General features: G+C 30.4%; 1 protein-coding gene across 1 annotated transcript in view; it reads left to right on the forward strand.

The window, feature by feature from the left end:
* The window catches only part of LOC145268216 (clustered mitochondria protein homolog), a 138,885-nt gene extending 129,153 nt beyond the window's left edge, over nucleotides 1-9,732 (forward strand). Inside the window, exons 36-37 of the mRNA XM_080123518.1 lie at nucleotides 3,525-3,598; nucleotides 9,424-9,732. Coding sequence (XP_079979644.1) covers nucleotides 3,525-3,598; nucleotides 9,424-9,634 — 285 coding nt within the window. The 3' untranslated portion in view covers nucleotides 9,635-9,732. The remainder of the gene's footprint in view (nucleotides 1-3,524; nucleotides 3,599-9,423) is intronic.
* Nucleotides 9,733-20,867: the final 11,135 nt, after the last annotated feature.

Raw genomic sequence — 20,867 nt, forward strand, 5'->3', positions numbered from 1 at the left:
AATGCTGTTTTAGATGCATTTATTTATAATAAAATCTTACATTTCATCCAAGGAGAAACATCATCACAATCGCCAACTTCTTCATAGGCAGTAGTTCATATTTTCCCCTCTAAATAAAAATTTCTCCTATCGCTCCCAGTCGACACCGAGATTTATGCATTATGGACAATTATGGGGTTGCACCCTTATTCTCTGTATCATATGGCACTTGGGCACACCATAACCTTCCCATTTTCCAATTCCAAAAATGATTTCTCCCTTCTTACATTTTGCCAAATCTCATTGGTTAAGAATTTACTATTCCTTAATTCCAGAATGTCTATCTTCATGCAAAAAATGAATGCTCAAGACATTAATAAACATGGCTTCATCGTTTAGAATATAATACCCAAATACAAACATATTACAACATCAAAACAGTTTTACCTTAAATATACTTCCATGTTACCTTTCCTTATACAGCTACTTCACTGTGCTTTTGTGTTTACCTACATCGTCCATACAATTTACAGACACATCATCACTTGCTGATAATCATTACTTCTACATTTTTTTTTCCAAATACAATTGACTAAAATTTTTTCTATATAATTTAAATATATAAATAAATTAGCCACTTACATGATTACTACAGTCAATACCCGTATATATAATATAGGTGTTATTTTGAAGGCCCAATCGTAAATTTGACGTAGAGCACTCAACTGAAGCGTTCCTTTTTGTTCACCTCCTATTAGCATTACACGTTTGCGCCTGGCTTCTCTGGCTAACTTTTTTCTATTTTTTAAAATTTATTTGGCACTCACACGGGCAGCCGCTGCTATTTACATCTTTTAAAGGGGTTTGCTTCATTTATTTATTTATTTTTTTGTATCACTCGCACAGATAATAACTATTAAATGTTTTGTTTTTATTGGAAAACGCAAATAGTTCACAAAGTAAAATACACTGTTTTGGCCTATTTTCCTCCTGTTGCATTTTCTTATATATATATATATATATATATATATATATATATATATATTGAAAAGTGTTTGTGCCTACTTTACACTTATAACCAACTTGATGACTTCTTTAACAGTCGTGTCGCATATACATTTTTCTTCCCATTTTAACTCCTAAGCATTTGCTGCTTATACCTTCTGATTGCTATGGACACGGTGCTGCACATGAAAATATTACAAAAAATAAAGAGTTTATACTAACGCTTTTTCTTTGTATTTTGTTTTTCAGTTACAGACTTTTTTTTAACAAACCTTACCATAAGTTTTACTTTTTAATTAAATAAACTCAACTGCTGCTGCAACTTCTTTTGCCAATGTTTACATCTAATGAAAACATTGTGGCTTAGTTGGTTTTCCATTAATAGTCACGTAAAGACTACGTTATTTATTATTAATGCCATCAACTTCACTACAGCGACAAATTTGTTGCAGTTTTATTTTATAAATGTTTGGCTTTACTATTAGATATCGTTGGGCCGAGCGTCCTAAATTATTAGATGAAAACATGAACGGCCACAACGACAAACACATGTCCACTATGTTACAATAATTCACTGTGGAGGAGGAGACATTTCTCTTTTACTAAGAGATTTTTTCACTTTTATATATCATAATTTAGGATACTCAATCCAACGATGACTTTTTTTTTTTTTTTACAGCATACCATTGAAACAGGAACACTGCGCCGATTTTATTTTTTTCACTGTAACAAAGTTGATTACATTGTTGTTACAAAATGTAGTCAGAACTAACAATATTTTCATTAGATGCAAACATTCAACAAACGAAGCAGCTTTAAGAGTTTCATCCTTCTTTGGGCCAAGGTTTTCATTCTTTGTGTTTACCATAACATTTACTTATTAATTACAAAAATAAAAGGTTGCCTCAGCTTCTTTCAGTAATTTTACACCTAATGAAAGCATTGTTGGTTTGTTTGTTTTCTCTCTATAGTCACGTAAACATGACATTCTTTATTATTATTGTTATCAACTTTGTTACATTAAAAACATTGTGGTGCAGCTTTCTTTTTTAAAATGTTTTGATTTAATAACAAATATGTAGTTAAATCGAGCATCCTAAATTATGAGATGAAAAAAAATGGATCTTTTACTCAGAGAGTTGTCTCCCTTTGCACAGTGAAACAGAACCATTCCATGTACGTTGGTGCTTTTTGAAAGAGTCACATTGCATATATACTTATGTACTAGCTGGACACCCATTGTTGCCTGGTTGTACAATATGCTTAAACATAATTAAAAAAAAAAAAAAAGGGTTCTTGGCCTTCGGAGATCAAAGTGTAGTATACGTTCTGATGCTGAACTTCACTTTTTTTCACTTCGCTTTTTCAGTCTCAATTAGTGTAAGAGAAATCCTTCATGACTGATACAGTTTTGATTTTTGTTACTAATCAGAATGCCCCTTTTTGAGGAACTGATTTCCCCACATTTAAAACCCACGTTGTGTCTAACTCTGCCCTTGCAGGGAGGCAAGTAAACAAAATACAAATAATTTGCCTAGTGGACTATAATTACTACAAAAGACGTGAATGTTTTGCCAAATTCACTTCTGATTGATGTTCAGTGTTAAAATATGCAACAGAAAAAAAATGATTTGCGGTGACTTTATCATTTTTGTTGGTGTAACATATAAAAATCTCTTTTTAAAATTTTTCTTCTTTATCTATAAGAAAAATACTGTTTGTAGGATCGGATGTAGGGTGGGTGGCATATTTCCACCAAGCAACGCCGGTACATGAGTCCTGCTAGCTATAATAAATTGTTATTATAAATTATATAGTAGTATTCTATTTGGAAGTAAAGAGACTTATTTTGCCATATAATTTACATGTGTTTGGTATGTACAGTCATGTTTGTAAATTGGCTGATATTGCTAACAGTTACTCTTTCTCTAAATGTTTAACAACATAAAGAAATTATAGAAAATGGTTGAATCAAAATAGTAAAAGAGTGTGAAAGAAATTGACTTGGAGATACAGGATTTATTCGATTATTTTAAAATTACTAGAACAATAAAAACATTTTTAGTGTAAAACTTTGTGTTAAAATTAAATTATATAAAACAGTTTTCTCTATAATCACATTAATTTAATCACCCTTTTGCACATTTAAAAAAAGTATAAAAAAAAAAAAATTTCATAATATTGCATTGTACTTTGGCTTATAAATGTATTTTATACATATTTTATTTTAAAATTTAAACAGCACTTACATCACAGAAAACATAACTGACTTTCATATCGCATGCGCCACGTATATTCTTCCGGCATTTTAAAATAACACTGCAGACAAGCAACATGCAAACTCTTTACTAACTTTTTATTCAATTTACCATCATAGCAAGAAAAACAAAAAAAATATAAAATTCTGAGGATGGCGCCTATCGCCAAAATATTAATTTTAAACAAATATTTGTTTATTTTCATAATATTGCATTGACATTGTAATCTGGCTTATAAATGTATTTTGTACATATTTTATTTTATCTTTTCTTTTATTGCAGATTCAGACACCCTCCATACAAAGTGTATTAGATACACTTAATGTCATTAATGGCATTGTATTTGTGCAAATCAGGTAAGATTTCATTCTTCACTGATACCTCTCTCTCTCTCTATATATATATATATATATATGTATATATATATATGTATATATATATATTTCAAAATGAATTTTTATATAAAACAGTGCCATATAAAACAATCTCCATACAGTTCTGAGCAATTCAAATAGCAATCAATTTCCAAAGCAGTGATGAGGCCCAATATTTAATATTAAAAAAATGAAAAATTGCAATAAAGCTTATTAATAAAGTATGAAATCAAGGTCCTATTCTATCATTTCATGACATTTTTGGAACAGAATTATTTACACATGTTTCTTGAAGTCCACAGCACTAGCAAACAAGTGAAAAAAATAAACCCTGACAGAAAACAATTTTTTTTTACTTTATTGAACCATGGTCATAAAAACCGTTAGCAATAAACAAATACTACTAAGCTAATCAGGGAATGCATAAAAACAATACAAAACTCTGAAAATGTGACAGTGATATATCATGTTCATTCACACAATTCTGAGCCAGCACGTTCAGGACTGCAGAACACAATGTGAAAGGACATCACCGGTACATCTCTGAGCAAACACTGATGTAACTGTGCAGTATATCTAATGTGAATGTATATCGCCACAAGTTTGGTCTGTTCAGCTGCAGCATAGGGTGATATTGCAGTGGGGCAAAGCCATGAAATAATCTGTAGGCAACAGAAGCAACTGTTACATTCTGTCGAGTAGACAGCAAATCTAATCCAAGCAGATCATATATTCCAGAGGGAACAGAGTCATGCCAAGGAATGTGTAGTATTTATCTGATAGCACAATGCTATAGATGCTGAAGAAAATTAGATAACACCTTGCGGACACTAGGGACCCAAATTCCATGAGGAATTTTGGCAGCTCAAGCTATGCAACATGTAAATCTCCCTGTTAATCCTATTGAATATATAAAACAAGTGGTTGTCAAACCTGAGAGTGTTAGATATTATTTTCAGATGGTTATGACATTTTGAGAATGGTACAAATGTATCTTGGAACTAAATCCCATGGACAGGAGAGAGAGATATCTAGAGGACCATAGCATAACTGTTTTTGCTGGGTTGAACACCATGCCCAGTCCCCTGCCCACTTCTAAGTGCTATATTCTATCTTAGGCAAAACACCATGTCTCAGTCCTCCAACCACTCAGATGTAAAATCAAGCAGCGGCTGCAGGTATACAGACACTTTATAAGCGTCTGAGTGTGATATAGAAAATTGTCTTAACGGCATAAGAGCTTCGAAACACAATCCAGTCATTGCAGTTAAAATGAAATGTTGCACAATCCATTAATGTCAGCAATGTATGTAAAAATAATGTTGGCACAATAACACTTCCCTCCGGCACTTCAGCTGAAACAGGAAGCTCATTCGACAAACAGCCAATGACCAAAGTAGTCTGCAGCTGATCAGACAGATAGTTGCAGATCCAAGAGAAGAGCTTGTTTTGAATGCCAAATAAGGGTAGTTTCTGCTAAATGAAGAACAATTCCAAATGTGTAGGTAAGGTCTAAAAATGCTAAAATTGTGCATTTCTTAGCCTCGTGTTCTGAACCCAACTGCTAACAGAGGCAAGTGGTTTGTTCTGCAGCAGAGTGCAATTTTAGAAAATCAAACTGAGACGGCTGGATGAGCTTATTTTCTATAAAATGTGAAGTAAGGCCATCGTTCACAATGGGTCTATGACCTTGCCAAGACAAGAGGTCAGAGAAATTGGACAATAGCTAGATAACTTTGATGCATCACTTTTTCACTTGTAGATGGGAAAGAGATACAAATGATGGAATAAAAAAAACTGAGGCAGGAACTTCGATAATGAGGCAGCACAATGAAATTGGATCCTCAAAACAAAACTATTTAGAAAAGTTGATCAAACATGTTAGGCAAGATAATACCAAGACGTTTTAAAGTTAAAAAATTATGCAAAAATAAATTAGAATAATGTAAGCGTTTCAATGCCAAACATCTCTTCCATTTTTGCCCTCCAAAATGTGTTTATGTGTATTTTAGTGTTATGAAAAAAAATGATGAATGTTCAATTACTTGTGCCAGAGCATATATATTTTTATTTAATATGTTCAACAATATTTTATATAGTTTATCCTGAGAATTAAACACTTGATAAGAACAATGGTACATAATTTTATTTTTCATCTGTGGATGACGGTCTGAGTTTTCAAAATCTTCTAAAGTCTGCTTAGTAAATAATACAAAATAAGATTTGTCTTCTGGTTTGCTAACCAATCAAAATCATTACAGTATTCAATGATGCAATGTTACTTTTTTTTATTCATATGCTTCCTTCATAGCCAATGTTTCTTTAACCTCTCTATTAATACTAGCTACACAGTGAGACTTGAATGTAAACAGTTTTAGTCTAACCATAATATGTGACCGAGTTTCTGCTGTTTCCATGAAAATCCAAGGTATCAATAGAAAATAACTTATTGTGTCAGTTAAAATTAAAGGTACTAATCCAGTATATCTATTATCTATATATCTATAAAAGTGAAAATGTGTGTGTGTGTGTGTGTGTCTCTGTGTACATTTCCCTACCAAATAACTCTGTCAATTTTCGGTCTAGAGACTCGGGATTTGACATATGGGGTATTGAGATTTGGGGAAATCTTTGTAATCGGGTTTCGTCCAGAAATTTTGCTTTTAAGGGGTCAAAGTTTAAAGATTTGGTCTTTGAGAACTCTACCAAACTCCTCTGCTAATTTTGGGTCTAAGCACTTGAAATTTTAGATATGGATTACTTGGACATGGATCTAACTTTATAATTTGATTTGAGCTTGAAACAATAAATGTTAAGGGGTCAAAATTAGGGTCAAAGTAAAAGAAACTTTGACTTCTGCAGTCCTTACCAACTTTTCTCTATGGCAGTTAAGGAAGCCTATTATATAGAAAAGCATTACCATACATATGCACACTTTTTAATATATACATATGCACATAAAGTTATGAACAGTACATAGGGCCCGAGCAAAGCCAGGCTGAACTGCTAGTTATATTATAAAACTCAAATCGTCTTGCTTAAGCATTGAAAACGTCCATTTGCTTCCGGTTCACAATTTGCGTGTTCAATAAAAACAAAGGCATGAAAACTTTTCTTTTTTACTCAACAAGTCTTATTTTATTTATTTTTAAATAAATTTATACATCAATTATGTTAACTTCTTTCTTATCCAATATATTCCATGTTGTTTTCACTGGTCATGTTTTCAAGCCTGCATTCAATTTTTGCGCTTTTACACCTCCATTCTGTTTACTCGCTGGCACGTTTGTACATTAATTCTATATGCTCACTATTCCATAGCTAGCTATAACGTATACTCATCCAGCAGGTCACGGGTAGTCTAGTAAAAAATAATACCATATTGTGCCATAACGAGATGTATAAAAAGAAAAAAGGCATAGCTATTATACCATAACTGAAAAATGTGCTCACTAGTGAAACAGTTAAGCAAAAACTTTAAAAACTCTTTTCACACTGCTTTGAGAAGGTTCATACCTCATCACTTTGCACTCTTTCCCCTTTGTATTATGAGATCAGAATTGCGTCTCCAGTCTTGGAAAACAAGAGCACTTATCCAGACATTATGTAGCAGAGAGTAGATCTCTGATTATCTTGTCACTGCATAAAGGAGAACCTACAGATATAAATAATGAAGCAACACATTTGTTCATAGTTGTCTATCTGAGAAGGAGAACCTACAGATATAAATAATGAAGCAACACATTTGTTCATAGTTGTCTATCTGAGAAGGAGAACCTACAGATATAAATAATGAATCAACACATTTGTTCATAGTTGTCTATCTGAGAAGGAGAACCTACAGATATAAATAATGAAGCAACACATTTGTTCATAGTTGTCTATCTAAGAAGGAGAACCTACAGATATAAATAATGAAGCAACACATTTGTTAATATTTGTCTATCTGAGAAGGAGAACCTACAGATATAAATAATGAAGCAACAAATTTGTTCATAGTTGTCTATCTGAGGAGGAGAACCTACAGATATAAATAATGAAGCAACACATTTGTTCATAGTTGTCTATCTGAGAAGGAGATCCTACAGATATAAATAATGAAGCAACACATTTGTTCATATTTGTCTATCTGAGAAGGAGAACCTACAGATATAAATAATGAAGCAACACATTTGTTCATATTTGTCTATCTGAGAAGCAGAACCTACAGATATAAATAATGAAGCAACACATTTGTTCATAGTTGTCTATCTGAGAAGGAGAACCTACAAATATAAATAATGAAGCAGCACATTTGTTCATAGTTGTCTATCTTACAAGGAGAACCTACAGATATAAATAATGAAGCAACACATTTGTTCATATTTGTCCATCTGAGAAGGAGAACGTACAGATATAAATAATGAAGCAACACATTTGTTCATAGTTGTCTATCTGAGAAGGAGAACCTACAGATATAAATAATGAAGCAACACATTTGTTCATAGTTGTCTATCTTAGAAGCAGAACCTACAGATATAAATAATGAAGCAACACATTTGTTCATAGTTGTCTATCTAAGAAGGAGAACCTACAGATATAAATAATGAAGCAACACATTGGTTAATATTTGTCTATCTGAGAAGAAGAACCTACAGATATAAATAATGAAGCAACACATTTGTTCATAGTTGTCTATCTTAGAAGCAGAACCTACAGATATAAATAATGAAGCAACACATTGGTTAATATTTGTCTATCTGAGAAGGAGAACCTACAGATATAAATAATGAGGCAACACATTTGTTCATAGTTGTCTATCTGAGAAGGAGAACCTACAGATATAAATAATGAGGCAACACATTTGTTGATAGTTGTCTATCTGAGAAGGAGAACCTACAGATATAAATAATGAGGCAACACATTTGTTCATAGTTGTCTATCTGAGAAGGAGAACCTACAGATATAAATAATGAAGCAACACAATTGTTCATAATTGTCTATCTGAGAAGGAGAACCTACAGATATAAATAATGAAGCAACACAATTGTTCATAATTGTCTATCTGAGAAGGAGAACCTACAGATATAAATAATGAAGCAACACATTTGTTCATAGTTGTCTATCTGAGAAGGAGAACCTACAGATATAAATAATGAAGCAACACATTTGTTCATAGTTGTCTATCTAAGAAGGAGAACCTACAGATATAAATAATGAAGCAGCACATTTGTTCATAGTTGTCTATCTTACAAGGAGAACCTACAGATATAAATAATGAAGCAACACAATTGTTCATAATTGTCTATCTGAGAAGGAGAACCTACAGATATAAATAATGAAATAATAATAATAATAATAATAATAATAATAATAATAAATTTGTTCAAAGTTGTCTGAAGCCAAAACAGTACTATTACTTCTATTAATGTACTAATTTTGATAATCACTTCAGAAAGGCGGATAATGTAGTAGCTATTCTATTGTCATACTATCTTCCCATTCATTACCTCCTCCTTTGAAGGGAGGTAGTAAGTTTCTCCAGAGGAAGCATATATTTACTAGTTAAAGATGGTTTTGCTTGAGTTACTGAATTAATTCTGATTGAATATCAAGGAAATACATAGTAAAGCTGGGATAAATGTTATTTTTGATTAGAGCATGTTTTAAAAAATAAACTAATCTTGTACTAAATCATTTTTTTAAACTTTATTTTTAAAAAAGGAATTATAAACCTCCACATAGACGAATAGACAATATTTGAATATTTTGAATTTCATATTGGAGAACAGCAGTAAGTTTTATTTTTTTTGTTTTGTTTTTTTCAGTCAAGAAGATATTGAACGTTTTCGTTTGGAGATGTTACGAAGGCAGCAGACCCAAACGACCACCAATACAGAACCAACAATTCAAAAAAAGGATGGTGAACAAAATGCCACATCAATTGTTAATAATGACAATGTCAATTCAACTAATATTACAAATGGAGATATAGAACATGCTCTTTTAGCAAAAGAAGTTCTCGTAAAAGAGGGTTGAGCAGAGCTTCTTTAAATAACTAAAATATACAAGAATCTTTTGACAAAGATTTTGACGTGAAAAATAAACCAAAATAATCAAATATAGAAAAAAAAAAATCAATTGGTCAACGTTGACCTTTTTTTTTTTTCTTTTTTTTTCTTTTTTTTTTCTTTTTTTTCTTTTTTTCTTTTTTTTTCTTTTTTTTTTTTTTTTAAATCCTTACTTCCACTTATTCTTTTATCCCAAGTTTCTCCCAGTTGATGTGATGGAGGCAAACATTGGTCTGTTTATGGGTCATGATCTGCCATATATATTCGTGTCCAAAAATACAGAAATGCCAATATTGGATGATGGCGGTTTAAAACTTGTTAAAAAATATTACTAATTTGTTTTTTATTATTGATTTTTTATTTTATATATATATATATTTTTTTTTTTGCAGAAAATGGTGCTGATAACTGAGATGCTTTTATTTGTATTTATTTATTTTTTTTTAGATTAATGAAAATTTTTAGATATTTATTCATTTTTAAGCTGGTGTTAAGCAGTGAATACTAAGTTTTGTTAACGTTTCTTTGCCTAATTTTGAGTAACAGTTGAAAAAAGGATACTTTAAAGTTTGTTAAATATCTGAATTCAAATTTAGAAAATGAATATAAAAATTGGTTTGTATTTTGTTGGTATAAGTTAAGTAACATTTATTGGTATTGATTCTTAAAAAATATACACAATTCTCACATGCAATAAATAAAATAAAGACCTTTTTTTAGTTGATACACTCGTCTGTGATGAGGAAAATTCTTTAATTATGATAAAAATATTGGGAATAGTTTTGTATGGCTTGATTAAAACAAAAAAACAGCACTTAACCAATCCACCATAAGTATAAAGAATTCTGTTGTCATTATAACCAGCTATGATCCAGGTCTGCACTGCAACAGCGAGCCAAGCCGTTCTCAAAAGAAAACATGCTTCCTCCTCGAATGCAAGTTTATTTCTCTTAAACTTTGTAAGTTTTCTTGGATTGTCAGTTTGTTCCATGATGACTTCGGAGAATAGGCATCAAATTGATGCTGAACAGATAGTCAGGGATTCATGCTTATGCTCTTAAATATGATGGGTGTTTTTCTTAACAGAGGAGTTTCTCATAATTATGATTTTGAGAAGATCTAACATGGAGGGAAATATAAAAACAGACAACCATCATATTTTATATATAGATTACTATTTTATGATTGACTGTGATAGGGACTTGATGGTTTGATTTTAACTTGTCCCATGAAAAAGATTCAGTATTTTTGAGAAAACTTGCTTGGGTAATGATAATGCAACTAAAAGCAAAAGAAAATTGTTGACGATTACATAAACTTGTTTTCCTGGATTTTATTTTATATATATATATATATATATATATATATATATATATATATATATATTAGTTCTTATTTTAACATCTTCAGAAATTTTTCTCATTAAACAAAAGTGTACATATTATTGGGCAAGTTTATGATTGCTAAAGGAAAATGCAACAACTAAATTCTTATCATACAACACATTTTTACTTTCCTTTTTATTTAACATATCACATTTATTCAAGAGTTTCATAAGTCCAGGTTATTTAACCATTTTGTGGAGAAAAAAATGATCATTTACTGAATAATTAAAAAAAATTTTAATTAAAACTATGATTATTCAATAATCTTATTTTTCCAAATTTATTGCTAAAACATCTTTTAATCTATTTTAGTATCAGATTTTTTGTTCACATTAATTTCATTGCATTTAAAATTGTTATGCATAGATTAATGCTTTTTTGTTAACAAAATTGGCTGTTTTTACAGGTTAAATCTACATAATAAACATATTTTTAAAAGAATTTTAATGTTTAATTTTAGTTGCTTTTAAATTTGTGAGTAGTTAACAGGGCAAACACTTGAGATAGTTCTGTATTATTTCAACATATGCATACAAAAATCCTAACTTTATGTACCATGATTTCTTCTATAGCTTTGCTAACAGTAGTTAATAAAATGCAAAATAGTCGATTACTTTAGTTTATATATATATATATATATATATATATATATATATGTATATATTTTTTTTTTAATTTAAATTATTTATTATACATAATCAAAGTGAATAGCCATATAATGCCTAACATTGTCAAACACAACACACACAGGGTAAAAATCTTGATGTTGTACTCTCATCAGTCAACAGGTTAATGAGATATATAATACATTTTTTCGTACTAAAAGAAAATGCTTATATGGCAAATAGTACAACCTAAAAAAAATTTTAAAAAACAAGTTGTGTATGGATTTAGCCATACTAAATAATTAGATATTACAACAAACCACCACTTTCTATATTGCGCGTTAAACACATTTGGAATTAAGTGCATGTATAAAAAAACATTATCATGACTGCTAAGTTAGAAGCATTACGAGCTTGCGTGTGTTGCGTGATTTTTTTTTTTTTTTCACTAAGACTTCTGTTCAGTGTTTTAGTTTAGATAACGGGTGCTTTTCAACGTTGCAAGAGTCCAAATTGTGTAGAAAACATTTTAACATGAAATTTTTTTGTAGTTTTTCTTTAAATGTTTTCTTTTAAGCTGAACATTTCTAATGAATACTTATTACATCTCTACTGATTCTATATTGACATGCTATTGCAGTAGTATTAGATCTGTATTGGCCTGACAGCACATTGCAAATAGATAATATTATTACAATACTACTATTAATGATAGGCTTAACATATAACCTATCACTACTTATACTTTTTGATGTTTTATTTTTAACAGTCAATTAAAAGTAAAATTATACAATTAATGTTCAGTGTAACCTGATATTATTTTAATTTCAATCAAGACTAATTCTGGTGTGAGATTAAGCTAAAAAATTGGTCAGAGATTTATTGACTTTTATTTTTAGGTGATTATTTAAAAAATATTTCGTAACACAATTGTCTGGATTAGGTTAAATAATTTTTAAAACAAATTGTAGCTAAATACAACAATAACTAATGAAAATTGGCTAGTTGGAAGCAACTTTTTTTATCAGCTTAAATCTTTATTTGAGTCTAATTTTGAAACTCTGACACAATAACTTTGTTTTTTAGATTGTAAACTCATCTTGTGTCATATCAGATTATTCTCTCTCTGATTTAATTTTGTTTGAATCTTGTTTGGTTTAACTTGACTTGAATGTTAACTTAGACAATTAGTGAACAAGTATTTCAAAAATCTATTTTAAGGATCTTACTTCTAAAAGCATTAATTCTAACATTCTGTTGTATTTCAGTGTAAAATTTTTTAAGGATAAAATCTCACCCAATAAAATGATATATACATTTATAAATGTTTATACAAAAAAAGTAAGCAGAATAGTTCAGTTTATATTTCTACAACATTTTGGGTTTCTCAATAGTAAGCATGCCAAGAGTTTTTACTTTTTTTATTTGGGACCCTTATAGAACGGTTGACAAATGATGTTTTATTTGTATCTTGTAGACATTCCACAGTTAGTGTTTGTTACCAGAGTGGAACTACTAAAAGACTTTTTTTACTCTTGAGGTTTTTTGTGACTAGAATTTTATCAAGTGTGCTGATGTGTTTATTTTATTTTTTTTTCCACTCCAAACAGATTTTTTTTTTATTGCCAAGTTTGTAAAATTTTATTTATTTTTATGATATTTAAAAAAAAAAAATTTTTTTTTTTTTTTTTTTTTTTTTTTAGATATATGCAAACATTAAACAGAAACTGTAATCGGTTTTACATAATTTTTGCAAGATACTTTTCAATGCATTTAATTTTGAAAGACTTTTTTTTTCAAATCATTTTATATCATTTTAAAAATAAAATAACACATGACAATCTGAAATGTCTGAGATTGTAAAATGTACTCCCGAAGGAATAAAAAAAACATCAAGATCAGAATTTCAATTTTTCATAAAATAAGATGCTTGTTTTTAATAGTTTGATATTTTGTGTTCCTTAACTTTATTACAATTTTTAACATAATTTGTAACAAGGTAAAATTTTATGGATTTAAGATATATGCATACCCAAATCGTAAAAAAACTTTGATTTGTACATAAAAAGTATTTTTATTCCCAATGCCATATATAAAAGTCAGATACATCCTTCCCTTTTGTGATCAGAATACTTCTGGCACGTTTGGGAGGAGGGCGCTTAGAGCATTCTTTCCTGCCTTGACGAAAAATCGACTTTACAATCTAGTAAGTGAACTTTTCTACAGGTTTTTTCACGCACAGATGTTGTTAACCCTTTCTCTTCTCTATCATTATTTTCGTGGGAAGTGTTCAACGAAGTTCCAATCTCTCATTCCTCTTTGTAAAACATTAGCAATAATTTATCTTTATACCATAATCAAAAAAGAACTTTTCCTTCATCTTCTCTGTGTCTAACATTCAGTGGCGTTTTCATGAACAGAGTTTCTTTCCAAGAACTTTCTGCCTGTAGAACTGGACTGCTTCTTTATTTTCAATCCTCTCATAATATTCTTCATCATTCAACTGACAGTCCATCCATCCTGCTAACTGTTATTCTTGAGTGACTTTTAACTTTGATAAGTGATGACTTACCACTTCAAAGTTTTGATTTTATTTTGTTATTTCATTTAAATCCTAACAAGCTTTCATATTCTAAATCCATGTATTTGGTCTTGTTGCAAAATTATAAACAATTTTTGTATTTTCTTTCTCTAAACCAATATTTTTCTTTTGTATTTCAACACGATTGAGTTTTCTTTTTTTATTTTATTCTAAGATTTCAGCTGAATAATATTTGCTTCAAATTCTATAAAGAATTGTAATAAAATAATGTTTTTTTTATAATTTTATCAGTAAACTTTGCACAGAATTGAATTTTGAAAAATATCTAAGTAAAAACAAATGTCTTTTAATGGATTCAAAGTGAGTAGAACCTGTATTTGTGTTTGTAAAGAATAAAAAAAGGCATTCAACACAAAAAAACTAAGAAATTGAATTTCAGTATGTGGGCTTCATTAGTGTCCAATGACTACGAAAAAAGTTCATTGCAAAACTAAAATATTTGAATTTTCAAATTAGTAATTATACCATTATCATGACCCTAAAAAAATAAATTTTAAAACAGAGAAAGGTAGTTTGCTTTAAGCATTGTTGGTAAATAGATATGGAAGAGTATAAGAAAACTACAGCAATGCAGGAAACCGGCTTTTGTATTGGTGTGACGTATGAACAAAAATGGACAAACGAAAGAAGGTCTTATTTGTTTTTGTTATCTTTTTTAATTTCGTATATCCATTTATTTTTCAAGATGATAACAATAGAAATCAATATATAAATGAAAATGTCTGTATTAACAGCGACAATATTAAGAAACCCTATACGTAAACTCGTTCTGCTTTACAATTTATTAGATTAACTTAACGCATTGCCATGACAACGCACATACTATAAACATTGAGTAACATATTACAATTATTTATAATTTTTTTTAAGCAGGATATTAATAAACGAATATATAATAAAAATTAAAAAATAAGATCAGGGTGCACAAAGCCTAATACAAAAACTTAATAGGTTTAACATTCACGCTGTCTCCATTACGGATTCACAGCATAACTTATTTCCTGTAAAAATTTAAATAACCGATGTCACGTTCGCTAAAAAAAAAAAAAAAAAAAAAATCAGCAAAATTATTTATTTGATAGATCAGATTAAACAGATGAATAAATAAAAAATATAAATATAGAAAAAACCCTTTTCTGCTTTACAGTTGTTCCGTTCACATCCATTTCTGCCTTACGATATTTCAATGTTTTTCCTTTTTAGCAGCATTCTTTGGTTCCTTTTCTTTTGAAAAAGAGCTGTTATCTTGAAATATTAGGACATCCACAATGCCAGTATAGGTCAAACAGTAAATTCATATTTATCAAACAGTAAATTCATATTTATCAAACAGTAAATTCATATTTATCAAACAGTAAGCTCATATTTATCAAACAGTAAATTCATATTTATCAAACAGTAAATTCATATTTATCAAACAGTAAATTCATATTTATCAAACAGTAAATTCATATTTATCAAACAGTAAATTCATATTTATCAAACAGTAAGCTCATTTTTAATGATTTCTATTTAAACAGTAATTTCATATTTACTGATTTGTATTGTGATTATCTTGAAAAATAAATGGATATACAAAGTTAAATAAAATAGCAAAACAAATACGACCTTCTTTCGTTTGTCTATTTGTGTTCATACCTCACGCTAATACAACAGCCAGTTTCCTGCATTGCTATAGTTTTCTTATATTCCTCCATATCTACATTTTAAAATACTTAAAATAAAATAAAATTTATAGAATATTTATTGATTAATATATCTATTGTTTGAATTTGACAAAAACATTGTCCCTTTTCCCTCTCTTCATATAAAACTAAATATAGCCCATATTACCCATGGCTGTGTTAGAAATTCCTAATCAATTAGTTGAGGCGCAAGTCCTATAAATAGAAATACGAATATGCATATACAAATGGCTGAAATATTATTCAAGCATCTGCAATTTGATCCTGGACAAAATGGCAGAGCCATTAACCACTAGAATTTTTTTATGCAATAAATAATTTTTTGAATCACGAAAGCCACACGTGACAGAAGTTAGCATGCGAGTGACGCACGAACATAAACAAACCCCTCATTCACTTGTTGAACCATGCATTGACCTGTACTTTGAAGATCAGTTGAGCTGACAAGCCATAAGAGCAAGAAATATTTCCTATACAGGTTTTTTTTTTTTTTTAATGCGACTTGAAAGTACAATTTGGCATTAAAGGATTAAATGTACTCATCTTTCCCACTTTTATTCACACACAACTTTTACAAAATCATAATTCCACTTATATAAAACATATTCTCATGCAACAACTATAAACAATCTTGTCCAAAATATTACCAAACAAATGACGTGAAAGGCTTTTTCAAAAACTGATTTAAATAAAATATCCATAAAAGTGAAACGGGTCATGAAATGAATTTTTTTAATATATTAACGTACAATACATATGAAGAAGCCCTTAATATTTTGAAGCACAATCTACATAAAAATGCTTACTTTATTTATTTTTATATCAATACTTTTTGGGATGATGCTGAAATCGACATGATGTTGCTTTGGATGATAGCTAGAGAAATGAACGCAAACATAGCCACTTGCAAAAGTTGTTTCTATCATCACACTGTCTTGTATGAATCCGCACCAAACGCATTTGAGGTTTTGAGATAAAATTAATTGATTAAAAATTAATGAAAGTAAAAGATTAAATGGTCAATTAAGTTTTTGTTTTTTTGTTTGGACCAATTGAACTCTGATGCTGGAATTAGCAGCAGCTTTCTAAAACTTATTCACAAATTTAAAACATTAAAATCAATTGCACATTATAAAAATTATAAATAACTATGAAATTAAAATTTCACAGCGCTTTCTACAGCAATTAATACACTGAATATTTATTTTAAAATGAAGTCTGTCGGAGTTAATACTTAAAAAAAAAAATTTCTTTCATAAAAATAATTATCATTATTAGCTAAATATTTAAAAAAAAAAAACTTTATTTAAAATTGTAGGAATTAAATTCTTTTTCAAAACAAATATCAGTCTTTTTGGGGTTTTTTTTTTAGTTTTTTTTTTTTTTTTACAGTTTTAGTCAGTTGGACAACATAATTTGATTTTGAGACAATTCATTGTAAAACGGGTAAAGTTGGAATTGCTTATGGCGACATCTAATTAATCACTGATCATCATCTTTGCTGATCAATTTTTTTTTTTAATGTGCGTGAAAAGTGATAACGTTTGTATAAACATAAAATGCCTTAGCGTATTTATATATAGATGCCAAAAACAAAGTCAAAGCGAACATCATATGTATTGAAAATTAAGTCGTAAATGAATGTCTTGCTAACAAAAAGGTTTTCTGGCTTAACAAAATAAATATGATGTTCTGTTTTTTTTTTGTTTTTTTTTTTTTCACATTACAAAGACGACTAGTATTTTTTTTATAATATATAATATAAAGAGTGAAAGTGGGTTTTTGCCTTTTCTTGCCAAATTAAGTGACTAGTTATTGATCAACAAGAAGTGTCTGTGCACGGGTCACTCAATAAGACTGATCAATTAATGGACAATACATATAATCTACCCCTTTTTTTATTTCAGAAATAAATATAACCTGTTGGTTTGGAATAATTCATACAATTACTGATGGCCTGTAAAATAATAATTAAAATAGAAAAGAAGAAATACAAATAAACTTTTGAATTTTTACAAATTAATATTTCTAAAAAGAAAAAACTGATATTGATTTTTTTTTTGTTGTTTTTTGTTTTTGCTTTTTTTCTGCCTAAAGCAAATAAAAATTGGTCCATGTATTTTTTAAACTTTAGTTATTTATCAATTAAATCTAACCATGAATAAACTTAATCTGAGCCATTTTATTCTTAAAAGTTATTTATTTCCCTAATCTACATAAAAATGTTAGAATCCTCATGTGTTGTTGTTGCTGAAATGTTGAAAATTGTGGGTTTGTGATGACAAATTAGAAGACGTTATTCTGAAGGACTGCAAACTTAGTACAATTCTCAATTGGTATAAAGCTAATGGGAAAACTCTAAATTGAGGTAATTACAGAGACTTGATGGATCAAATCCTGAAATCCAATAATTAAACATCCAGCTAATCAAAAACGTTGATTCCAGTAACGCAACCAGCCCTGACCGTATTCCAATTACAATACTCAAAAAACTTCAACCAGAACTAGCAACCATACTTACAAAACTGTTTAAACGTTATCTTAAGGAGAATTGCTTCCCATCACCCTGGAAAATCTCATCAGTATGCCCTGTATTTAAGAATTCAGGTGATCGCTCATCTCCCTCTCAGTACAGGCCAATAAGTCTCCTGTGCGTCATGAGTACGTTGCTGGAATCTGTGATAAATAGAGAAATAATCAACCATCTCAGTAAAAATAACCTTCTTAGTGACACACAATATGGTTTCCGTTCTGCTAAATCTACAGCAGATATGCTTACAGTTATATCTCATAGGATTAACGAATCTCTCGACAGAGGCAATCTTTCTAGGGCAATTGCTCGACATATCAAAGGCCTTTGAGAGGGTATGGCATAAAGATTTACTTCACAAGATCTCCAGCTATGGTATAGCTGGAAATGTCTTCTCAGTTATTAAATCATTTCTTTCTGATAGGTTCATAAGAGTAGTAGTTGATGGGCAGAAATCAGAAGCTCACAGTATTAATGCTGGAGTCCCTCAGGGTTCCATCCTGGGCCCAACTCTTTTCCTGATCTACATTAATGATCTTCCAAATCACATCCTTACATCACTTATAGATATTTATGCTGATGACACTACCATCTATAGTAGCACATCTAAGACAGTAAGCGACCAAGTTCTCTCTGATTCTCTCTCCTCTTATATTGAGCACGTGGTACAATGGGGAAAGGGGTAGCTGGTTACTTTTAATGCATCTAAAACCAAGCTTCTATCTTTACATCATCAACATTCTGATCCACATCTGACATCAATTGAAATGAATGGCTCTCGTCTTGGGGAGGCCTCCTGTTTCGACAAGGTTCTGGGATTGACCTTTACTCCTGATCTTAAATGGAACACGTACATTAAATCTGTTCCCAAAGCCGCTGGAAAAATGGTGGGATCCAGTAGATATCTCACTGGTGATGCAATTCTCTATCTATATAAGAGCCAGGTACGTCCAAGGATGGAGTACTGTTGCCACATCTGGGCAGGAGCTGCTAGAAAGGACTTATCCTGCCTTGATAGAGTTCAAAATAGACTTTGTAACCTCGTAGGAATGTCCTTTTCTTTTCTCTGCAACCTCTATCTCCCAGAAGAGATGTTGCGAGTTTATCTCTGCTTTATCATTATTTTTATGGCAAGTGCTTGACTGAGCTTCAATCTATGGTCCCCCCTCGCCAAACTTTTACAAGAAACACTTGTCTACCTGAAAACACTATCACAATAATTCCCCCCACTCTTTATCTGTGCCTAAACCTAAATGTAGATTCCATAAAAAAAAATCTTCTTTCTTAGAACTGCATGCCTGTGGAACTGTCTTCCGTTTTCCTGCTTTTCAGCTGACTACAATCTGATTGTCTTTAAGTCCAATGTAAAAACGTTCTTGATGAGCCGTTCCATATAAGTTAACAAATTTACTGAATTTCCGTCACTAACAATTACTATATTGTTCAATTGATTACTGTACACTCTTAACCCTTATCCTCGAGTGGTCTTTAGGCCTTGATAAGTTGTGATGCTCATGTAAAAAGAAAAAAAAAAAGAATCACCAAAGCATAGAGGCATGTAGTTTTATGCCAAGGCAAATTATCACTGAGAACTTTTGACAATGTAAAGAGAGGTTGTCTGCTGGGCTTTGCATAAACTAGAGGCAAAGGAGTTGTTAGTGAATGTTGTTCAAGCAAGATATAGAAAAGTTTGAAGTTGTATTAGAATAATCATTTAGTGAAAGTTATAAGAGTACATCAGGGCTCAGTATTTAATTTGCATCTTGGAAACATTGTCACTGGGATTCCATACAGGTTGTCTGGAAGAAATGCTGTATGTGGAAGAATTAGTACTCGCCTGTGAAAAAACAGATGTACTACTTGTTAAATTAAATTTGGAGGAATGCTATGGAAATAGATGGAATGTAATTAGGTTTTATGTAAATGTCACTAAGAAGTGTTTATCAATGGTTGTATTGTTGGAAATCCCCTTGAAGGATGTGAACTCCTGAGCTTAGTTTGTGGCAAAAGAAGTTCAAGATGCAACTCTATTTTCTGTGTCATTGGGCAGATAAGAAGTGTAGTTGAATTGCTGAACGATTGAGAGAGGATAATCAGTTTGTGTGTCAGAAGTAGAAGACAATGAAGACTTAGATGTGGAGACAAAAGGGTCAGAATTTTTTTTTTTACCTTGGTAATACCATTGGAGCACAATGTTGACCGGTGCTAGTATGATAACAATTAGGGGTGTGTGGGGGCATGTGTACACAGTGTGATGATGTATGGAAGTGATACATAGCGTGTGTGTTATATGTAAGTTTTAAAGATAGGTTTAAATCTGATGAGCTCAGAGGAATATTGAATCTGGAAAGTGTAAACAGATACATTGAGAATAAGAAGCTTCATTGGTAACAG

The sequence above is a fragment of the Euprymna scolopes genome, chromosome 43, assembly GCF_053919585.1.
Source record: "Euprymna scolopes isolate OS-2025 chromosome 43, ASM5391958v1, whole genome shotgun sequence".
Lineage (NCBI taxonomy): Eukaryota > Metazoa > Mollusca > Cephalopoda > Sepiida > Sepiolidae > Euprymna > Euprymna scolopes.